This window comes from Lepidochelys olivacea, assembly GCF_965140295.1.
Source record: "Lepidochelys olivacea isolate rLepOli2 genome assembly, chromosome: 21".
NCBI classification, from domain to species: Eukaryota; Metazoa; Chordata; order Testudines; family Cheloniidae; genus Lepidochelys; species Lepidochelys olivacea.
The window spans coordinates 1,249,146-1,270,759 of record NC_140431.1 but is presented as its reverse complement, the minus strand read 5'-3'; the positions used below and the strand labels follow the sequence as shown (position 1 = coordinate 1,270,759).

At 41.5% G+C, this 21,614-nt stretch overlaps 1 protein-coding gene across 1 annotated transcript in view; it reads right to left on the bottom strand.

Moving 5' to 3' along the window:
• Positions 1-3,985: 3,985 nt before the first annotated feature.
• RSBN1 (round spermatid basic protein 1) overlaps positions 3,986-21,614 on the bottom strand; it is a 56,328-nt gene continuing 38,699 nt past the window's right edge. The window contains exons 3-7 of the mRNA XM_084610866.1: positions 14,415-14,552; positions 13,815-13,957; positions 11,247-11,414; positions 10,105-10,213; positions 3,986-9,406 (exon numbers count right to left, since the gene is read on the bottom strand). Coding sequence (XP_084466992.1) covers positions 8,939-9,406; positions 10,105-10,213; positions 11,247-11,414; positions 13,815-13,957; positions 14,415-14,552 — 1,026 coding nt within the window. The 3' untranslated portion in view covers positions 3,986-8,938. The remainder of the gene's footprint in view (positions 9,407-10,104; positions 10,214-11,246; positions 11,415-13,814; positions 13,958-14,414; positions 14,553-21,614) is intronic.

Below are 21,614 nucleotides of genomic sequence, written 5' to 3'. Positions count from 1 at the left end.
CGGCCGGCGCTGCGCGCCCCGCCCCCGACCACGTACCCGGCGCGCGGGCAGCGCCCCCCCGGCCCCTCCCGCTGGGCCCGTCCCCTGCGCCGCCCGCCCGCTCCAGCTCGGCCCCCCCGTGGGCGTGGCCATGTCCCTGCTTCTCCTTGGGCCGCAAGCCGTGCGGTGAGTGCAGGACACTGTGCCCTCCAGCCACCGGAGTGCACGCTGCCGGAGTCAGGGTCAGAGGCGGATTCGGGGGGTGTGGGCCCTGGGCCACAGCAAGTGGGGGCCCCTCCCCACCCCTTAAGCCTGCAGGCCCGCCCCCCCCATCCGGTGCTCCGGCACCCCCCACAGCAGGAGCACCCGACGAGGGTCCCCCCGATTGCCTTGGCCCCGTGGGCCCAGTGATTAATCCGCCCCTGGAGAGGATTTTCCCGGAGGGCGAGCCCTGGTTCCGAACCAGGGCCGCAGGCACAGTGCCCTCCTCAAGAGTAGCAAACAGAAAATCATGCCTCAGCTATAAGCTTCTTACTTCTGATTTCCTCCAGAGCTTTTGTTTTATGTTGTGTAAGGCACTGAGTTGAACAGGAAGATGAGCCTTCGTGGTAGCAAAAATTGTTCCGAAATGGCAAGCAACTTATACCACGCTACTCCTACAAAAAGTGATTAAAGATCAGATCTAAATTGGGCACAGGTAGGTGTTGTATAAGCTGGACCTTGCATATACAGTAGCTCAGTAATTAAAACAAAAGGATCATATAGCAAAGCTGCCAAAGAAAGGAGACCTCAGTCAAAGTAAAACCTGGAGGGGCATTCAGTTGCTGTCTAGCCCACGTAAAGTATTTTCACATATTCTAAACAGAATAAAGAAAGGGGTAGATTCAAGGTTATGACAAGAACAGGCAAGGTTCAGATGGGAGAAATCATGTATAGATCAAATAGCAACCTTATGTATCACCATAGAACTGTCAATCAAAGGGCAGTCACTACTTTATTGGAATGTTACAGATTTCCAAAAAGTGGTTGATACAGTGGATAGAAGTTTTATGGAAGTTGCTATGCCACTGTGTGATCCCTCAGAAATTTGTGACCATCATTCAGAACTTCTATGAAAATATGACATGCCTAGTAATACATAACAGCAAACTGACTAAGCCAGGGATTCTCAAACTTCATAGCACTGCGACCCCTTTCTGACAAAAAAAAAATTACATGACCCCAGAAGAGGGGACTGAAGCCTGAACCCCACTGCCTGGGGGCGGGGGGCAAAGCCAAAGCCCAAAGGCTTCAGCCCCAGGCAGGGGGCCTGTTACCTGAGCCCTGTCGCCCAGGGTTGGAGCCCTTGGGCTTCAGCCCCAGGAGGTAGAGCTCAGGCTTTGGCTCTGGGCCCCAGCAACTCTAAGCCAGCCCTGGTGACCCCATTAAAATGGGGTGGCGACCCACTTTGGGGTCCCGACCCACTTGAGAACTGCTTGACTAAGCCATTTGAGGTTACTATAGCCATTAGCCAAAGTGTTCCATCTCTAGAAATAGCTCGATCTTCTTGTCTGGATCTCAGACGCTTTACATAGTTTACAAGCACGGTCAAAATGCTGTATGGTTGTAAAAGTAAGCATCCCATTTTCAGCCAAGATTTTGCTAATTAAGAAAATACAAGCGTTATAGAAACCATGAAATACAAAAATAGTCTTTAAATAGGTTTAAAAAATCCTCAAAAGATAGCAGCCAAAAATGTAGGACAAACTAGATTCTAGAATTTTTATACCTACTTTTAGTTAGCATTTGTTATATACGATGTGTATTGTTTAAACTTGTACATATGCCAGAAACCCTTTTAAAAACATTCAAAATTCCCCTTCATTAAATTAGTTTAATCACTTGTGTTTTCATATAGGTACAGTTCTATCAGCTAATGTCAATTTCTCACTTTCCTCCATCATTCTAACAGTTTAGCACTCTGAAAAGTAGTTTGGGGATAAAACTTAATTCAGTCAAGTCACTAAGGTTTGTTTTTTTTTAAATGCTGCATAAGGTGAACTTAACTTTCTCCAAACAGCAGAGAGAGAGTTATTAGCATGAACATGCTCTTTCAAGTAATTTAGATCCAATAGGGACGGATTTTCTGAGGGGGGGAAAAAAGAGAAACACTGGTTTGTTAAATTTTTAGGAGGATGTTCACTGTGAAGTTCAAGTCATTACTTGTCATTTCAGCAGCTTAACCCTGAACAATATTGTATTTTTAATTATGACCTTCAGTTTAATAGTGCATAGCTTTTTCATGCCTTTTTCAGTGTTTTTAAGCTACTGGTCTAGCATTGCCTGTCACTTATGGCTCTCAGTGTTTGTAACTCCAGCAAAAAATGGCTACTCTGATAAAAGTCCAAGAATCTTGGGCAAACCATACTTATTTGAATTTAACTGCCAGTCACCGTATTTGCAAAATACATTTTCAGCATGTCAAACGATCCACAAGCGGCTCTCAGGAGGAAACTATTCTCTATTTAAAGTCTATAGAACAATTTGGGATCTACACATTGCCTGAAAAAAGTAATTCTGATCAATCCAATAGCTTAAATAACATTGCACAACCATCAAAACTATTGCTGCTCTCCTTTCCAAAGGCATGCACACCTGAAACTATGCTATCTCATGAATAGTTTACTGGTCCAGATGAGATTCTGTGGTGTGCCAACAATGGAAACAGTGCTCTAAGTTTGCATGCTTTCACATGAAAGTTAGAGGACAAACTATGATAAACGTAAGTTACGCTATGCTGCTTTGCCACATACAAATAACACCATGAGTGAAAAGCCACTATTTCACAGAACAAAGTGGAGACAGTGTTCTACAAGTTTTACCTGCTGTTGTGGTGGCCAGTCAGTTCCCTGTAGGTAAACTATAGATCAGCAGCAGTCCTGCATGTGCAGATGCAGCAGAGAATTTCCTCCACTTTGAAATACTGACTCAGTATCAATTCAGATTTTTGCAGTACACCTTTACTAACGTTAAGTAAGATATCCAGGGATGCACAGGGACTCCTGCAGGGAGAGAGCTACTGTTATACAGTGTTCAAACTGGGGTAGATTGTAGAGGGATTGGGATAATCCATTGTAGGGCTGTTTGGGATTTAACAAACTTTTAAAAACATGCCATTTGGTACAGTTGGGTGCATTCTAAAGCCAGAAATTGTCTCCAGAATACTTTGAAAGAGCAAGAGATCATCAACATCATCAACATCCCTGGCAGGGATGGTGTGTCGTATCTGGAGACAGGATAGGGAATTGTAGCAGAGGCCTCATAACTTAAAAATCAAACCTTGCAAAGGTTTTAGTTCCATTAGAGCTGTTGGCCACCTTTCCCCCACTGCCATTATATGCAACACATAGCAAGCATAGTTTCTTTCTCCCCTCCTAGATAGAAGGTCCAGTGATTGCAGGCTTTAGTTTTCTCCCTTTTCATTAGGATATGAAATTAAACATTTTATAATAGTTGCTAACTCTGTCTGCTTTGAAGTGGCTTAGATTTTGTTTTTCTGGACTACTAAGAGATAGTAACAACCCCATTCTGAGAGTATGATGTTTCACACACCCAGCATTTAGCAGACATTACTAGAAAGATTCCCCCTACATTTCTTCTGTCCTTATGTAAGTTGTCTAACTGGAACATACACCTGATGGGGCCATTTCCCCATTCCCATCCACAAGCTACCACATTTTCCTGCTTTTAAAAGCCAATTCTCAGGGTTCTTAGTTTACCTGTACTTGCAGCATGCTTCAAAGTGATCCCAGTGCAACGCTAGCTAACCACTGGAGATAAAAAAGGAAGGTGAGAGGAGTCATGGGGACAAAATCAACCTCTGATACTGCCTGCGTTACCGATCTTTGAAGAAAGCATTCAGAGGTATCTCGAGGAAAAGATAGTTTTATATTGTAAACATTTGCAATTGCTCAGAAGACAGTTACTGCTATTAATTTAAAGAAATTTATATGATGAGAGACTGAAGTAAAGGACGAAATCAGGTTTATTAAAAAAATACTTTACAGGAAAAAAATCTATGCATTCCATTGTACTATTTTACAAAGAAATAGCTTAACAGTTTGACACGCTTGTACAGTCAGCTACTAAAAGAAATACACTGGTTAGAGGATTATTCACATAGAGGTTCTGTTTACACTACACATTATAAAAACCTCTTTAAAACTTTTCTGTTAAATGTCAATAAATATACTAGGGTCGCACAAAGCAAACAGTCTTCCAGGCAATTGTACATGTCCTCTGTATGCAGACAACTTAGATACATTTAAACCCACAGAAAATATATTAGCTGCCAATCAAATTAAATCACAAAATCATATAAGAAATCTCTTTACATGTTGTACAAAGAAATTAGAAGTATAAGTATTTCTTTAGACAATTGAAGAGTGCTATAATAATATTAGCTCCTCAGCTACATGTGCTATTTGATCATAACAATTATTTATATTACTGGAAGGTAACGTAAGGCCATAACATTGTTGGGAAATCTTCTTTTAGACCAGCGTAAGTTCATTTACAGTACAAGCCTTCAGGTGAAAAAAAGGTCCCTTTTCAGGAGCTGAAGATAATATCCCTCCCACACCTCATGCCCTTTAAAAACAACCAATATGGCTACATACACTTAGCATTTATAACAATAAATGTAAAGTGCTTATCACTCAGTAAAATTCAAGCATGTGAATGGCAGAATGAGCAAAATGAAGGTCTTGAACTCCCATCCATCCTGCAGCTCTAACAAAATAGAATTATGTCAAGAGACTGGGACTAAGTACTCACGTAGGAAAACAGTTGACAGATTAACTGTTTTTCTATGTGGCAAAAGGTATAGATTAATAACGACTTTATTACATATCCCCACAGAACACTTTAGTGAGTGGTCCATCTTCTTGGAAGAAAACATGTCAACAATAGAGCATTGAACTATTGGTTTCACAAAGTACTTTTAAAACAGGTCAAGTTTCTGCACAGAAAGAATTAGGACACCCAAGGGAGAGGAAAATGTGATATTATAATTACTTGGCTAACTGATCTCTGGCCCTTCACCTTTATCCCAGTTTACAGTTTTCCTTCGCTGCTAATAAAGGAATTGTAAGCTGTGCTTAAAACAGAAGCCAAGCCCACGCTTCCATGTTAGGCTGTGTCTACACTACCACAGTAAGTCCACCTAACTCCAGCTATGTGAATAACATAGCTGGAGTCGACGCACCTTAGGTCGAGTTACCACGGGGTCTACACCGTGGGGGGGTTGACGGGAGAAACCCTCCTGTCGACTTACCTTACTCTTCTCATCGCGGGTAGAATACAGGGGTCAACTGGAGAGCAATCTGCAGTCGATTTGGCGAGTCTTTACTAGACCTGCTAAATGGACCACCAGTGGATCGATCGCTGAGCAGTGATCCCGGCTGTTGTGTAGACCTGCCCTTAGAGCTAGTTATGCTCTCTAGTATCATGTTCCTGGACTACTGCTGTTAAAAATCTGACTTGGTTTCAAGGTGAGAGAGTATTCTAAATTTCAGTTCCAGACGTCAACCAAACCCATAGGTTTCTAAAAGACAGGGCAGTGGAGCTATGATGATTTACCTCCACCGAAGTCAATGGAATTATTATAAATCACACCAGCTGACCTGATATATGAATGAATTCTAGAGGAATATTATCAAAATGTGACAAAGACTGTTCTGAAATTTATTCCATCTTTATGTATAGTTCTATTTCATCATATCCATAAGTCCTCAGTCTATTGACAGCTGTTGCTATAATGATATATTCTTGCCAATTGAATTTGAGATATGCTTGCATAAAGAATATAGGCATTAGATTATCACTGAATTTAATGAACTATCTTCTGAAATCTTTGAGTGAGTGATAAGTCAATCAGAAATTGCCATTTTCCACCAATTACTTGCAAATATTTTACTCTTAAAACTAGCCAAAGATTTGACTTGCCCAATATTATACTGGAAAAATTAACTTGTCCATCTGTCACTTGATTTCTCACAAAGCATTAAGTATGACATCTGTATTCTTCATATTTGTTATTCAGTAATCCATTTGTAGTGCTGACCAGTTTAGAGTACTGCACATCCAAAGGTATTATTCCACCTGTAATTCACTGATTTCAGAATTATAGATACAATCTAATAGGCAACAGATTTAGCCATGGATTTCATATGCAATTTTCCATAGCTATATTTAGAGATGAGCTGGATTTGGAATCAAGCTTGGAAGAAGTGTGGTAATTTTGGATTTTGCAAATGTTTCAAAAGTTGCATTAGTACTTAAGTAAAGATTAAAATTTGTACAGGCAAAATTAAGAAAAAGTTATAAGAAAATTAAAAGCTTCATTAAATTTTTTCTGAAACAAAAATCTGCTCATCTCTACCTCAGGCTGACAAATAACATCAAAAGAATAGCAACGTTATCCAAATCATTCTATGACTAATTTATAATGAAGAGGAGGACATCAACTTGACTTTAGGTTTTGAACTAGTAAACTGAGTAAAAGGAAAGTATGGTACAGTGGTTAAAGACATTCAATCCACAGAAGTAAGAGTGAGAAGCATTTTCTTGATATTTTAGAAAGAACAGATTATTTCATACAAGTAGGACCCTGTTTTGAAAGCAGTGTGAAGCACTCTGCTGGTCTATTGTATGCATTAGTTTAAAAGCATGCTATTTAATATAATTTACAGAGAGATACTTCCAATACCCATTTACAAATTATATGTCTCTCTTTTCATTTTATTTCAAGCTCTAGAGGAATACAAATAAAAAATAATGGTGCATAATGCGTCTTAAATTGTGAAGCTTTTTAGCCTAAGTATGTTTAATTTTTGCATTTTAATATATATGGGGAGAATTGGTTTTATAAAGGGATGAATAGCTTTTCCTTCAATTGTAAGGTCTTTGAAGATATGTCAGTTCCTGAGTGATTATACACAGTGCTGACTGTCAAGGGACAATCACCTTATTAGTTAACAATGACTTAGAGATGATAATACCATCTTTGACATGACCAATGAATAGCACATGGAAGACAAGCAGAGTGAGTTAAAAAAAGAAAGGGAGAATAACACTAACATAATATTAACCAGCAGGAACATGAAAGAGGCACTGAAACCAATATTGCCTGTGAAGAATTTTACTTTGCACAACCCATTAAAGCTCTATAAAATTCTTCTCAACAAAAAAGTGGGAAAAATGCCAGAGAACAGAGGGCCTGTTTCTGAACCAGCTTTGATAATCTAGAATTTTTGCTAAAATTAAATTATACCCCTGCATGAATCATATTACTTTTCATAAAAGCTTTCCATTCTAACACCTTATTTACACAGATTACTAAACAAGTCACCACCACTTCAATCTGTAAATTAGTCTGAAATATTTTCTAATTTGTCTTCACTTTTGTACTGAAGACAATACATACATATACATATATAAGGAGTAATACAGATTCTAACTAATCACTGCAGTATTTTCTGATGATTATTTTGCTATCAGTTTAAAATTGTGACCTCTATATTGAGGTGCTAAGATGCATATAAGTCTACACAAAACAATATTGCACAAAGTAATATTTATAATAACAGATTAACATATTTCAGAACCTTTTTAAAGAGAAGATTCATAATTGATGCACCCAGAACTAATAACACAGCATCTTTTCTTTTCCTTATTCTAATATAGTGTTAGAAATCTCTCTCCTACCCCCGTGAGGATTAGAACAAAGAAGTTGTCCAGGGACAACTTCAGTGGCACCAAAATCAAGTTTGTATCCTAGGTGTGGGGGGGACTCTTCTTTCTGATGACTAGAAAAGACCGTTGTTATATAAGTGGTGAGTGAAAGTCAAATACAGATCACACGAACATTCAGAAATATCATAAGACTGTAAAAAGAACTATGTCAGCAGATGACACTCAACAACATATTAGCTTGTGTCACTGATGTTTCAAACACAGCACCAGGGTACCCAAGAGCTACAAGTGGAAACAGCAACCCAATGCCATAATATTTTATTTTGAAATAGCAATACAGAACTTCAGAGAATAAGGACAACCAATATAAATCAGTTATCACTGACCCAACTCTATTAGATTAAGTGCATCAGTACCAGGGAGAGGATGTTTTCCATCAGATGCTTATTGTGAATTTATCAAAACAAGCTGCCAAGGTTGTTAGTAATTTAATGCTTTAAAGTGCTCAGACAAGAATGCAGTTACCTCCATGAGACTGCCTTTAAAAAAAAATTAACACTAGAATTAGTCATGTCCAGGAAAGATGTATTTAGGAAGCAAAATCTTCACATCAAACATTACAAGCAGTACTATGGAAAGTATTGTGTCTAAGTGATTACATTTCAACAGGATGAGATGTCACACTTCACCCTTTTATGAACTGTTTAACAATTAAAAATTAAAAGATCTATACATCTAGTAATTTTAGTATCCACCAGGAATTTAAGGACAGACCAAAACATCACTGATCATCAAAAGTGCTGTGCTTTCTCTTTGATTTTAGCAATTAAAATCAGATGGGGGGGTCTTCTGCAGAAGCCATCCTTTTATGGTGAAGGCTAAAGAAAAAATTAAGCAGGGGGGGTTAGATTTTCCAAGATAGTTCAATGACTTTTAGCGCTTGGAGGAATTCCATTCTGATTTTGAAGAGGAGATACTGAATTATTACCTCATTTAAACAGAAAGAAGTGGTAGACCACTATTACATGCTGTACTATGGGAGTAAAATACAACTTGAACTTTTGCATAATCTGTGTAAAAAAGATATGCTTGACATTTTGGAATGTCACCTTTCTTTATAGAATTATAGGCAAGATTTCTCCAATAAAACATAAGCAAGTTATAAAACTATAACTTCACATCAAAATTTTAAAAAGTTGTTAAAAAATGTTTGACTATGTACATATCACACAGACTCTTCTGTGTGATCCTGTGGATTATGTTGCTGATCAGATTCTAGTTTAAAAACTGGAAGAGGCTGGGCCACCTGATCTGGTTGCAGAACAAGTCCCGATATTGATGAAATTGAGGAGCAGGATGGTGCCCCTGTTGTAAGCTGCATTTCTACACCTGGTTCCTCAGACTCTGTTTTTACACTCACACATTGGGGTTCACCTTCTGATTCTGTCTTTTCAGGGATATTACTGTTCATGTTTGAATTGCTTTCTGCATTTTGACAAGACTTCCCCACAGGATGGTACTGTTTGAGCCTTATATGCCAGGCTAAACTGCAGACCGCTGACACTGTTTTGAACTGATGAATGACATTTCTAGGGATGAAGTAGATGTCATTGTCACACAGCTGGATTCTAGCATAGCGAATGCCTTCCCGTCTCATTTGGTTTAGCTTGGCTTCATCCACCCATTGAACACACTGAGGGGAAGAAAGGGGAAAGTTACTGCTAAGCTGTATGCAAGGTCCAAAGCTGGGCATACACTTAGATTGAAGAGTACACTTTCAGTCCAGCAACCCATTAGATTGTGACTACTCTTTAAAGAATACAACTTCAGTTAAGAAGCTACTTGCGGCAAGAACAAATCTTTAATGTTTCACTATGAAGTGCTGTGCGCACCTATGAGGTAACAAATAATGACCCATTGCCACAGCATTATGGGGTCACAGGCAGGTCTTAAAACAAGAATTAGAGCTTCAATAAGAAGCTTTTGACCTGGCATTACCAGACAGCTGGGTGTGGTTGGTCTGGCACTAGGAGACCAAAACTTCGTTTATGTCAGAAGGAGTCTGAAGCAAGTTGGGGGAATGGAAACCCAAATTATGTGAAATTCCTGTAACCCATACTCAAGACTTCTTGGTTCCTTGTCTCATGAAGGAAGGAGCTTTGTGACACTTGATCATGCTAGGATCAAAACCCATGACTATCATGTGGTGAGCCTACCACCACTAAAACAAGAACTGGAGATAAATAGCTCTAGTCACAAGCCTAGAACCACTATTTCTACCTTTATTTCAAACATTTGACTAACACTAATTTTTTAAAAATTCATAAATATGCTACTTTTGAAGCTATTTCCAAAATGCTGGAAATAAGTTGCAACTAAGGAACACAGTACCTGTGACACTGGAGGTTCATGCAAGTCTAACTGAAGTCTCTGTACCACATCAGTGAAGTCTTCAGCATGGAAACAAACCACATCTTTGGTTATTCGAGGTTGGACACTCCTAGAGATGAAGATTGTCAAGACTGAGTTTTAAAGAATTTGTGGTTACAGCTCTGGAAAGCAAGAGTTACCATAAAGAAAATACCTATTATATAGTTTTCTACTGGGTAATAAGTCCCTCAGCATCTCAACTAGTACAGTAACATTAGTATATGCATATTCTTTAGACTCCACAGATCCGACCTCAATTCCTGAATTGCTTCATTTTCTTTGACTTGAACTTTACATAGCAAAAGAGACTGCACTATGGCTCCAGAGGGGTAGGTTCAATTCCAAATTGTGTGACTTTTGAAAAGTCACTCTGCCTCAATTCTCCTATTTTATAATTGGCCTAATATCTATATTTTAAAGGAATACTGGAAAGAAAAATTTGTAGGACACTCAGATACTATGGTGATGGGGACCATATAAGTAGATATTGCTTGTTCAATGGATTTGAAACATAGGGCAAGGGAAACATTGGCACTGTTTATTTAATCTTGGACAATATTGTTGCTGATGACACTGTTCCTGCTGTCCAATTTCTACTGTAATTGCTACAGACAACATTCCCAACTCAAATTCCCTGTGATTTCTTCCCAGAACTTAGTTACCAGCAATGCCCTGGATCCAGGAGGTAGAAAAATATTGTCGGTACCATCACAAATGAACAATTGACCTGACAATATTCTGTTTATGTAATTGAACTTATAATCAATTAGGAGATGAAGGAAAAAACATGCAGGATGCACCAGATACAGTGGCCTACACTGCATATCATGCAAGTTATCTGCAAAATACTCCATGTTAACACAGTTTTTGCGCTGGACTCAGGAGGGAGAAGAAAGTAGGAGTAAAAGTTGCCAGAGTTATGTATTTACTGGATTATGTTTTACAGACTTTACACAGCATTTGAATAGTCACAAGTCATTTGGTTTTAAACAATTTATATAACTAGGCTGCTATTCAACCGATACTTCACATTTTCTCCCTTTTATAAAAGGAAGTCAGTCTCAAATACAACTGGAGTGGTTACAAAATTCAGTCACACTTACCATTCACCAAACTGTACAGCTTTCAGCACTCCTACAGCAGCTGTACTCTGCCAATCAAACCCCTGACCTACATGATCAGCATGGGCTCTTGTTCGGTCTTCAAAGAGAACTTCACGGGGCTCACTGGTCCGAGGTAGGTATTGGAGGTTTTTTATTTCGTTCATTGATCTATAAAGTGGGGTGAAGAGAGGAGGGAAAAGGATGTTCCAGACTACTCAGAGATGAGATGAATGGTACAGCTTTCCTATCTGTACATGTATTAAGGTAATTTTGAAGAAATACTACTAGTGTCCTGTAGCATTCAAAATCCAAGATCAAAAATGCTCTCTTTGCTTTTGCTATATGTATTACGTATCAAATTGGTATTCAAAGATTTAAGTATAGTTAGTGCTGCAGATTTGTCATGGCATTTTTTTTAAATCAAAAAGTCACAAAGCACTCATGGTAAATTTAGGAAGAGTCATGGATTTTGTGACGGCTCTGAGATTTTTGATAAGATACCCTAATAAATGAAGGGGCATCAACCACCTCCAGCAGCACCCTCCAACCAAGAACTGCAGCCCCCATCCCAGCCACCCACCTGGTGCAGAGGGGAGGACTGGGGTGGGGGGGATGGGACTGGAGAGTGAGCCACCCTGCACTCATCCCAGCCAGCAGCAACTCCCGTATATCTGAGGGCTGGGCCCCAGGATTGAGAAGGAGCCTGCCTTACACTCACCTCATGCCTGTGCTTTGGTGGCTCCTGTGCCAGGTGGGGCTGAGCCTGGCTCCCTGCTCTGGGCATTGCGAGTTGGTATGCCAGGTCGCAGTGCCACGAAGGTTTAATCCACCTCCTATCCCCACCATGGCGGAGGGACGGCTGGGACAAACCTGAACAGTTCTTGGACCCTGTGCAGCCAATTGCAACGCCTGGAGCTGGGAGCCATGACCAGCCCGGCAGGACATGAGCTGCTGGTATGGAGTGAATCATAGACATTAAAAAAACAACAACAAATGGGAAAATCATGCTATACGTAATTTATGTCCTGCTGTTACAAATCTATAGCCCTAATTAGTCCAGATAGATTTAATCCAGATTGAGGAAAAGACAACAATTAAAAAGGACATTAGGTATACTATATATTTGGAAAAATGTGAACTCTTTAGTCGACCTCTGAACAGTCCCATTGTGATGTTTTATTATCCTTTGAACGACAAGAATTGTGCCATACTTAAAAATTCAATTTAAAATACAGATGCTTAAAAATATTAAGTTATCTAGAGAGAACATATTGGGTTTTCTGCTTAAAGCTGTGATGAAAACATGATTCCAATTATTTCTCTCCCCAAGATTGGTTGCACAAAACACTCCACAGGAAAATTGAAGGGAAATTTGCCTCTTGGATTTCAAGCAGCTGGTGGGAGGTAGATGTTAATGGTTTTACTCAGAACTTGAAAAATTACAATTTTAGAGATTAAAATAAAAAGCAATTTAAACAAAATTAACACTACTAACAATTCATTTATAACTGCAGAGTTAGATTGTCCATTTGGAGTTTTCTTGGACTCTAGAGGATGGACGGCTTTGTCAAAGCAATTTAACTACTGCTGTGTAGTTAATCAAAGTGTTAGACAAAAAACTGTCATTGGCAAGAGCAATTTTAAAGATTCACAATCAAAGCTTTTTTATTTTTATTTTTTTTTAAGAGGACAAGAATATTTCTCTTTGGCAAAAAAATTATACCCTTCGTTTCCCCCACCCAGTTACAAAAATAATGGCATAATTTTGTACTTGCTGGCTTCAGCACAGCACTGAAGATGTTTGTCATTTGCTTCTGTAACACAGTGAAGGGAAGTCATGAGTCATAGTGATATGGTCCCTCAAATAGTAACCTTTTAAAAAAAATTATAGTGGAATGCAAATCCAGAGAAAGGACCTTACCCATGCAACATTTCAATGAGGGCAGCTGAGGAGATTTAAGTAGTTAAGAGAATATTCCTCTGGAGTACAGTATTCCTTGAGAAGGCAACCACTACCAAGACTGCTTAAATAACTAGCATTAGGACCAGCCTTTAATGCAGTGTAGGGACTTCTGTCTGTGAAAAAGCTAGTATTTGGTGTACTTCTCCAACGCAGTGCAGAAGTAGAAAGTAGACAACAGGAGATGGATCACTTAATGATTGCCTGATCTGTTCGTTCCCTCTGAAGCACTTGGCACTGACCACTGTTGGAAAACAGAATACTGGGCTAGATGGACCACTGGTCTGACCCAGTCTGGCTGTTCCTATGTTCAGGAACCCAAGAGATCTGTCAAACAGGCAATATATAGAGCTGTCAATGTCGAGGAAACCTTGAACTCAACTGCACTTATATGGAACACAGGCAACATGTTAGTTTGGCTTAAATAACTGGACTGCTTGGTTCTACAGCAAAAGGAATGAAGTCACATGGAAAATTTAAGAAAGCCATGAAGTTTACCTTTTGAAAAACTAATTTCACTCACAATGAGGACCAACGTTAAGACCTTAGAATAGCTAGTACTTTATCTAGCTGTGATCTGCTTTTCTATTAAAGGAAAATAATGTTACCGGCGCCGTTTGAATGGTGATTTTGGCATATCTGCTGTCGGGATCATCTGTTCTCCTGGTCTCACCCACATTATGGGGCCATCATCACTTTGTGACCTGCACTGAAGCTGGAGGCTAGAAAGAGTGCCCCAGGGCAAAGTCATCTAAAAACACAAAAAGCTATGTCAAATGGACAACAGTTAAAATTTTGATAAGCACTGGCTCAAGTTCATTACTAAGAGAACTATACAGAAACCAAACCTTATTGTTAGAGATGAAATGTTATATTCCATCAATGATATAGTTAACTTATTCAGCTTTTAGAGAGTAGGCCATTGTGAAACAGACACGCAACAAGAGCCCAATAATTTCTCCAGTTAAATGACTGATTGCTGTAGCCTCTAAATTAATCTCCTTTCAGTATCTACTTCTTTGAACAGAGAATAGATTTTAACAGCATCCTTAGTAAGGTAGTTTGAAAGTTCATCACCATCTGAATGGAGATGGAAATTCTCTCATTATTTAGCAACTTTAAGTTGTAAGTTAGAAGTGTTAAGACATTTATGTTTGATAATAAACAATTTAAACAAAATAAAATTACTACAACAGTATAATGCTCACTCTCAGAAATGGAGATTCCTCCAACATATCAAGAAATTCTGGGAAGTAGTCACCAACTTCTTCATCTACTGCTCCAACAAGACTTATCTGCCGCATCGGACCTGCTCTGTAGGTTCCACAGCAGTATGTTCTATTGACCTAAGAGTGGTCAGAAAGAGAAAAGACAAAATGAGACACATTGTTCCATGCCAGGAAACTGAAGTTTATTAAATCAGTGTTTCAGACTGCACTGTAGTTTACATTCAAATCCAGGACTCCTTTACATACTTGAGAGCAGTTAGTATCTTTAGAATACATGAAGAAGCTGTTCAATGTCAATACACACCAGAGCATGAGCACCTCCAGGGGCAAAGGGGAAAAAAAGAATTTGACTCCAGAAAACATAGTGCTAGGCAGCATACCGATAAACATTATGTTGTTTTCTTAGCTGAACAGCACCAACAGATACAAAAAGCCACTGAAGCCAGCACAAAGAATGCTGTGTTTCATAAAAATGCCTTGTCATATTTTCTATCAATAAAAATGCATCACAAACATAAATAATTGCTTTGACACTGGGTTAGTTTCTGCCTTCAACTGTATGTGCATAAACCAGAATACATCTTTGCATTTATCAATAAAGCGTTAAATTAAGTTTAGAGGATTTAAGAGCAGTATTCTCCACATTGCTAGTAAGAAATCAACTTTGTTTTCTTTCTCCACGATAGTACATGACTAAAATGTAATGTTATTTAAAAAGCCCCATTCTGCAATACCAGAATTAAAAGCAGATAATGAGAAAGGAGATTCACTCATGTTCTTGCATTTTGCTCATGCAAAGCAAACACGCAAAGTAAACTGGATGCTAATGGGGGAGCATGGACTCAAGAGGTTGCACTGATGTGCCCAAAATATTGCTCTATTCTTGGGGTAGATGAATTTGATTTCAAAACTGGTGTTGGCCAAAAGAAGAGATGCATTCCCACTCACAGAGTGGCAGCAGGAACTGGACATGTGCCTTATACTGCCAAACATTCACGCTGTCAGTATATGTGACTCCACTTCAGGTTTAAGTGGCATGAGGAAAAGATGGCTGAACACAGCAGCTGAGCACCCACAGAAGTGGGTGGAGAAGGAGTTTAGAGATCTCACGCTCTCTCTCTCTCTCCACACACACACAGGTGTGCAGAGGAAAGGGAGCTCCACAGCGCCTCTCACACACCCAATTAGACACCCCAACACCCAGTCTCAGGGCTCTGTGTCTGGGGCATACATTGAGACTGTTTGTTCTCAATTCTCCACCCGGGGTTTTGGGGGTGAGGCTGTGGGCTGTCCTGATGGTGTCTAACCTGCACTGCCCACCCTGATCTCAGTGCTCATGGCAGTAACAAAGCATGCCCACTCTCAGCTCTCAGGGACTTAGTGATGTGTCTGGTGTGAACTGAACAACCCCTCTTCTTTGGTCTCAGGGCTATTCACCTGAGTCATGCCCAGTCCCAGCTCCTGTACAGTTTTACTGATGTTTGGCTGTAATATGAGCCCAGACCTGATCTCAGTTCCCCTCTGGCTCAGCACAAAGGGACTTAGGTGTGGCCACCCCTCACTCATTGGAAGAACAATGGGATCCCCTAAGTCTGAGGTAGGTGCTTAGGCTCCCTCTTCAATGAATGGGGAGAGACAGGCACCTAAGAATGGGAACTACAAAAGCCAGCATGCTAGGCAGGGAGCCACCTAGCCTAGCCACTGGGAGAGGCTACCGAGGGAGGGAGGGGGCATTAAGCCCAGCCTTTCACAGAGCTTGATCCTTATCTCTGCATGCAATCCACAGCCAGGAACCCGTCTCCTGGAATCAGGTGACTTAGGTGCCTAACCCCTGTCTTGTGAGATTGTCAAGTTCCCACCCAAAGCCATACAAAACCAGTGGGTGGGGGAAGGAGGCAGAAACCTGCTGTCTACCCCTTATCCCACTTATTTGGGTCCTCAGCTGGGATGTGGGTGACCCTGGGTCACTTCCCCATCTGCTTCATGAATAGAAAGCATGTAAAAGGGGGTCTGGCATCTCGCAAGTGAGTGCCTTAATTGCTGAGCTAAAAGGAAGTCTAGTGTGAACTGCTCTTATTGACACTGTTACACTTCAATTAAATATTAATTGGGCCACAGAAGCTGTAAAACTCAGCCTGTAGTCCCTTGCTTTGGGGATTCTCCCAGACTATGGGAGAGTATGAGTCAATCCCCCTTCTGCTTGATGAAAAGAGGGTTGAGCAGTGATCGCCTACATCCCCAGTGAATGGCCTAACTGCTGGGGTATCAATTATTCTGCTGTGGGGCTCCATCAGTCTTTTCTCTTGAAGCTGTTCCACTTTACTGAACTATGAATTGGGCCAAAGCAAGGCTCATTTCTGCATGCCCTGGGGTTAGGGTACTTCCTTGGGATGGTGGTAGTACTGGTCAATCCCTTTCTGAGGCGAAGGGATTTGCACGGTAAGTGTCTTTTGTCTTGAAGCTGTTCCACTTTAATTAATTATTAATTGGGCCAAAACAAAACTCATTTTTAAAAAGCCCTGTGTAGCTTGGTGGTGCAAATACTTGGCTAGGAGGGTAGTGGTAATGGTTCTGGTTCTAGGGTTGCCAATTTTGGGCAGACGTATTCCTGGAGATTTAATCACATGACATAATCTTTAATTAAAGGTTGATCTTTAATTCCTGGAGACTACAGGCCAATCCTGAAGGGTTGGCAACTCTATCCTCTTGCTGTGGGGAAGGAATGTGCACAGCAAGCTTCTTTACTCTTGAAGCTGTTCCACTTTAATTAACTCCTACTTAGGTCAAAGCAGTGTTGCTCTGTAAGAAGCCTTCTTACAGCCCCATGATTAGTGTACTCACATGGGGTGCTACAGATGTTGGGTTAATTCCCCTCTTGCTTGCTGAGGAGAAGGGATTTGAGCTCTGAGCTCTTTTCCATCTCATGCTGTTTCACTTTAATTGACTATTAATTGAGGCAAAGCAAATCTCAGCTACACTACCCTGTGCTTAGCCTGGTGGTGTGGGTACTGGCCTCACATGCTGAAGGAGTGGGTTCAGTCCCTCTCCCTGCTCCCTTACTCTGAAAAGGGAGTTGAGCAGACACTGCATTGCCTTTTCTCTTGAAGCTGTGTAATAGTTTAATGAACTATTAAATGGTCCACATCAAAGCTGTTCTGTAAGCAATGCTATTTAGCCTGCTGGTCAGGATGCCTGTCTGGATTGGTGGTGGTGGCGGCAGCTTAATTCCTTCTCTATGCTTGATGAGAAGAAAGGATTCAAGAAGCAGGCTGCTTTTCTCTTGACTCTGGTTCACTTTAATCAACTATTAATTGGGCCAAAGCAAGTCCCTTTCACAACAGTTCCTGCATAGCCTGGTGGTTCAGGTACTAGCCTCGGGTGCTGGAGATGCTGGTTCAGTTCCTCACCTTGGATTGAGGAAAGAGGTAAGTAAAAACTGCCTCTCCTCTTGACACTTGTCCCCTTTATTTAACTATTAATTGGGCCAAAACAAGCCTTATTCATAACACTTGCTGTATAACCTGATGGTTCAGGTACTAGCCTGGGCTGCTGGAGATGCTGGTTCAGTTCCCTGCTCTGGGTTGAGCAGAGATTGCCTCTCTTGACGCTTGTCCACTTTAATAAACTATTAAATGGTCAAAGCTCCCCCCCATGAAGCCCTGAATAGCCTGGTGGTTTGGGCCCCACCTAGGATGTTGGAGGACCTGGTTCAAATCCCACTCCTCCTTTCTGAGGAGAAGGGATTTCAGCTCTTGCCTCTTGAAGCTGGTCTACTTTAATTAACTAGGAATCAAGCCACTCCCTGAGCTAGGGTCACTCTATAGTCCAGTGGTTCGGTGCTTGCCTTGGCAGTGGGAGATGCTGCTTCAAATCCTTCCTCTAGCTGTTTCAAAAGGATTGGAGAAGGCTGTCCTGCCTCCCAGGAGGGAAGTGGGAGGTTCCTGTTTAGGTCCCCTTGCGTTTGCAGGAGGCCCTTGTCCTTCTGGAAACAGAAGGGGGTTTGAACAGAGATCGCTCACTTCATAGGTGGGGTGAGGGGTGGGCCTGGGAGGAGGGAGGGGTGGTGGCTGGGGGGCTAGCTGGGAGGGTCCCTGGGAGGTGAGAGAGCCTTGGTCCAACCCCTTGCAGAGGAGGGGTTGGACCTGGGGTCTCCCACTGCCCGGGTGGGTAGCCTAGCCGCAGGGGACAAAAGAGTGATTCGCTTTTTTAATGTAGCTCAAGGAATATTTAAATAAAACAGCCCCAGAGGCAACTGATATGTGTTGTAAACCCCTTACCCACAACAAGGATTGAACCAGGGTCTCTAACATGCCATACAAGAGCCCCAACCACTACACCACAGAAGGCAGCTCTTTCGGGAGATGTCCTTTGGCCCAATTCATAGTTTAATTAAAGTGAAACAGCTTCAAGAGAAAAGGCACAAGGCAGCAGGAGGAACTGAACCAGGATCTCCCACACCCCAGTAGCATACTCTAACCCCTATACCATACAGGGCTTCCCAGACTAAGCTTGGCCCAGTTAATAGTTAATTAAAACAATTTCAAGAGAAACAGCTCGCTCAACTCCCTGCCCCAGAACAGGAGGAACTGACCCACAGCCTCCAACAGCCAAGGTAAGTACCCAAACCCCACTATCATGGAGGGCTTCTTACACTTGACTTCTGCTTTGGCTGTTACTAGTTAATTAAAAGTGGAACGGCTTCCAGAGGCAAGACCAAGGCAGCCCCACATTAGAATAACTTATAGCCCAGTAGTTAGAGATAGGTGATCACTTGAGGTAGGCAATCACTGCTCAAATCCCTTCTCATCAAACAAAATCACAGGACTGGAAGTCTAAGTAACTTTTAACTTGTTCTTTTCCTATTTTAGCCTGTGATCCTACCTCATTTTCACTGGCATTCACTATGTTAGATGTCCTATCACCACCAACCTTCTTGCTGAAAACTGAAACAAAAGTCATTAAGCACCTCTGCCATTTCCACATTTTCTGTTATTTCCCCCCGCTTGAGTAACAGTCCTACCCTGTCCTTGGTCTTCCTCTTGCTTCTAATGTACTTATAGAATACATTAGAAAGGGGATTGAACCAGACTGGCCCACAACCTAGCTGAGTACCCCAACCACTGCACTGTAGAATGATGCTCCTTGTGGCCCAATTAATATTTAATTATTTATTTAAAGTCAAACAGCTTTAATAGGAGATGAAGAACAACTCACATCAGGGTAAAAGGAAGGCTCAATTCACCACCTAACCACATGAAATTACTGGTTCTGTGGATGAAGGGAAAGCAGTGGATGTATTGTATCTTGACTTTAGCAAAGCTTTTGACACTGTCTCCCACAGTATTCTTGTCAGCAAGTTAAAGAAGTATGGGCTGGATGAATGCACTATAAGGTGGGTAGAAAGTTGCCTAGATTGTCGGGCTCAACGGGTAGTGATCAATGGCTTCATGTCTAGTTGGCAGCCGGTGTCAAGTGGAGTGCCCCAGGGGTCGGTCCTGGGGCCGGTTTTGTTCAATATCTTCATAAATGATCTGGAGGATGGTGTGGATTGCACTCTCAGCAAATTTGCAGATGCTACTAAACTGGGAGGAGTGGTAGATACGCTGGAGGGCAGGGATAGGATACAGAGGGACCTAGACAAATTGGAGGATTGGGCCAAAAGAAATCTGATGCGGTTCAATAAGGATAAGTGCAGGGTCCTGCACTTAGGACGGAAGAACCCAATGCACAGCTACAGACTACGGACCGAATGGCTAGGCAGCAGTTCTGCGGAAAAGGACCTAGGGGTGACAGTGGACGAGAAGCTGGATATGAGTCAGCAGTGTGCCCTTGTTGCCAAGAAGGCCAATGGCATTTTGGGATGTATAAGTAGGGGCATAGCGAGCAGATCGAAGGACGTGATCGTCCCCCTCTATTCGACATTGGTGAGGCCTCATCTGGAGTACTGTGTCCAGTTTTGGGCCCCACACTACAAGAAGGATGTGGATAAATTGGAGAGAGTCCAGCAAAGGGCAACAAAAATGATTAGGGGTCTGGAACACATGACTTATGAGGAGAGGCTGACGGAACTGGGACTGTTTAGTCTGCGGAAGAGAAGAATGAGGGGGGATTTGATAGCTGCTTTCAACTACCTGAGAGGTGGTTCCAGAGAGGATGGTTCTAGACTATTCTCAGTGGTGGAAGAGGACAGGACAAGGAGTAATGGTCTCAAGTTGCAGTAGGGGAGGTTTAGGTTGGATATTAGGAAAAACTTTTTCACTAGGAGGGTGGTGAAACACTGGAATGCGTTGCCTAGGGAGGTGGTGGAATCTCCTTCCTTAGAAGTTTTTAAGGTCAGGCTTGACAAAGCCCTGGCTGGGATGATTTAATTGGGGATGGGTCCTGCTTTTGAGCAGGGGGTTGGACTAGATGACCTCCTGAGGTCCCTTCCAACCCTGATATTCTATGATTCTATGAAAACTGTATCTCAGATGCTATTCTAGGTCTTCTCCTAGCATACAAATTTCCAAGCCAATCTGGTTCTGCTTTTGCATTTTAGAGCACTTTGAAAGCTTGCTTTAAAGAGAAATACTACTGGCAGCCTGTGTGTCTCCATGCCTGCTTGTGTTCCATGGCTTGTTCCCAGCCCCCCCCACTTTGTAAAGCCAATGTTAACATCTAACACTGCTGGATTATTGGGGTCTGGAGCTGGGTATTGGTCACATCCAGGGAAGGCAAGCGACATGTACACACTAGGTGAACATTGCTCATTTCCCCCCACACACTAGCTTTGGGAAAAGAAAAGTGATTTCTTCCCATCCCACAAACCAGAATGAAATATCAGCTATGGTGTATCAGTAACCTAACTGCAGGCTCTCATTTTTAAGCCTGCTCCTATTAGCTACAGTGTGAGCAGTTTTGAAGGCAAGAAACAGAAACTTTCAGACATGATCACACATCAAAGATGATCTGATAGTCTAGGAGGTAGCCCCATCTCTGCTTGTTGATGGCTTTATAAATTAGGACTATTACTTTGAATTCATGGTATGAAAAGACCTGACCAAACCAGAGAGTTAAAGAACCAAGCCATGTGTGAATCAAGAAGTCCTTGCTCAATATGACTATCAACATTTGAACTGCATTTTTTTCCAGAGTCAGCAGCCTAGGGCTCAGAGGTATCTTTATTTTTCTGTGTAGTAA